General features: G+C 55.8%; 1 protein-coding gene across 1 annotated transcript; it reads left to right on the top strand.

The window, feature by feature from the left end:
- Window positions 1-239: 239 nt before the first annotated feature.
- On the top strand, window positions 240-2,152 carry LOC124698596 (serine carboxypeptidase 1-like). Its single transcript, XM_047231079.1, has 6 exons — window positions 240-510; window positions 638-745; window positions 834-1,108; window positions 1,215-1,466; window positions 1,565-1,677; window positions 1,780-2,152. The coding sequence occupies exons 1-6, from the start codon at window positions 240-242 to the stop codon at window positions 2,150-2,152; spliced, it is 1,392 nt and encodes a 463-aa protein (XP_047087035.1).
- Window positions 2,153-2,450: the final 298 nt, after the last annotated feature.

Below are 2,450 nucleotides of genomic sequence, written 5' to 3'. Positions count from 1 at the left end.
AATGGAAAAGAAAAGGAAACATCTAATTATAGGCGCAGAGCACATCCCAAAAATGGGCAGATCAACAGGCGGCAGGCAGCCGAGCAGCCCCCGTGATGGAGAGCGACAACTCAAGAACGCGGGCACCCAACCGACGAACCAGAAAATCAATCAGCCGAAAAATAGGCCGATCCTTGCCTATAAACGCGCGGCCATCTCCGACAGAGCATTCGCCATTTCTCCTTGCGCCGGCCGGGAAAATGGCCTTGAGAGCAGCGCTGTGCCTGTCCGTCGCTGTCGCCGTCTTCTCGGCGGTCTCGCGGAGGCCTGTCGCCGCCGCCGCCGGCCTCGACGGGTCCAGGGAGGCGGACAGGATCATCGCGTTGCCGGGACAGCCACCGAACACTCTATTGCATCAGTACTCCGGGTACATAAACGTCGATCAGGTTACGGGGAAGTCGCTCTTCTACTACTTCGTCGAGGCTTCCGCTGATCCTGCTCGGAAACCACTTGTTCTGTGGCTCAATGGAGGTACGTCGTGAGAAGAATCTACCGAAATACAGTATATCTGTGACATGTCGAGAGAAGAATCTAGGAGTAGCTTGCAAAACAATGTAAATCTTTAAGAGTTATGCTGAAGGATGGGTTAACATGGCAGGTCCTGGCTGCTCTTCCTTCGGGATTGGAGCGTTCAGGGAGATTGGCCCCTTCCTCATCGACACGGACGGCAAGACCCTCTGCCGGAACAGACACGCCTGGAGCACCGGTGAGTCGTCCACACGCTAGCTAGAACTTGCGACATTGCATGGAATGGATGATGAATTTTGGTAACGACGGCGTGTGGTGTGGTGCAGTGGCCAACATGCTGTTCCTGGACAGCCCCGTGGGCGTGGGGTTCTCCTACGCCGTGAACGAGGAGGTGTACAAGACGATGGGGGACAACATGACGGCCACCGACTCGTACGCCTTCCTGCTCAGGTGGTTCGACCGCTTCCCGGAGTACAAGGGCCGCGAGTTCTTCATCGTCGGCGAAAGCTACGCTGGCCACTACATCCCCGAGCTCGCCGTCGTCATCCAGATCAACAACAAGAACCCCAATGCCAAAATCATCAATCTCAAAGGAATCGCCGTGAGTACCGATCGATCGATCATAGAGCTTCCTTGAGCTTGCAGTCGGAGTCGGACAGATGATTGTAGACAGCTGACACGTACTAACCTACGTCTTGATCGGGCAGATCGGGAACGCCATCCTGGAGTACTTGGAGGAGCAGGCGGAGCTGTACGAGTACCTGTGGCAGCGCACCTTGATATCCGACTCGGCGCACGAGACCATCCGCCAGCACTGCAAGAGCGCCGACGACGCGTCGGCGGTGTGCCAAGCCGCCAGGGACACGGCCTGGCTCAACACCGGCGACATCAGCGCCTACAACATATACGCGGCGACTTGCCACGACAAGAAAGTCAGTGCTACAGGTTCCAGGTGCACGGTACGCTACTGAGATTTGCTACTGCCGCTGGCGCTGCCGAGTGTGATCTTTCTTGATACAGGTTAATTAACGGCCATTATTGCTGTGATGTGAAACAGGATCTAGCTAATCCGTGCGCGGAATACTTTTCGGAGGCATACTTCAACAATCCCATGGTGCAGAAGGCGCTTCATGCTAACACAGCGCTCAAGTATCCGTGGGTCGGATGCAGGTATCATCTACTAGCTGCATACATGTGTGGCAGTGGCGGACAGGACAGGACGGATGATTAGTTAGTACTGACGGACTTGAAATGGTGTGTCTTGATTTTCAGAACCACGACCTACAACCTTCGACGCTTTGGGGACTCACCGCCGTCGATGCTGCCACACATCAAGGCCCTGATCAGCACCGGCACCCGCATCTGGCTATACAGCGGGGACCTCGACGCCATGGTTCCCGTGACGGCGTCGAAGCGCTCGGTGGAGAAGCTCAAGTTGGGGGTGGCGAAGGACTGGCGGCCGTGGTCGACGGCGTCGGGCAAGGACGTGGCCGGGTACGTGATCGAGTACAAGGGGCTGGTGTTCGCGACGGTGCGCGGATCGGGGCACACGGTCCCGATCGACCAGCCGGAGCGAGGGCGCGCGCTCTTCATGTCCTTCATCAAAGGACACGAGCTGCCGTCCTCCGCGCCACAGACGGACTGAAAAGCTCAAGAGCTTTGCTGTTGAGTTGCGCGTGTGTATGATAATTAGATTCATCTGCTGCTGCCTGTGGCAAAACCTGTGTGTACGTAGACGTTTGGCGCTCATATTCACAATGGATTGATTTCTCTCGACATTTTAGGTAAGATTGATGGGAAAAGCTAAGAAGCGCCGCACTGCGTGATATCTCGTGCGGCGGAAAAAAAAAATCGCACGCGCCCCTTAATGACTGATGTGACTTATCCCCTCGTGCATTGTTTTGGACCACAAGAAAATTATTCCTTCCTGAGACCACCACGGA

This window comes from Lolium rigidum, chromosome 3 (assembly GCF_022539505.1).
Source record: "Lolium rigidum isolate FL_2022 chromosome 3, APGP_CSIRO_Lrig_0.1, whole genome shotgun sequence".
Classification (NCBI taxonomy): Eukaryota; Viridiplantae; Streptophyta; class Magnoliopsida; order Poales; family Poaceae; genus Lolium; species Lolium rigidum.
Note: the sequence above shows the minus strand (reverse complement) of the source record. Positions and strands in the feature narration are given on the sequence as shown.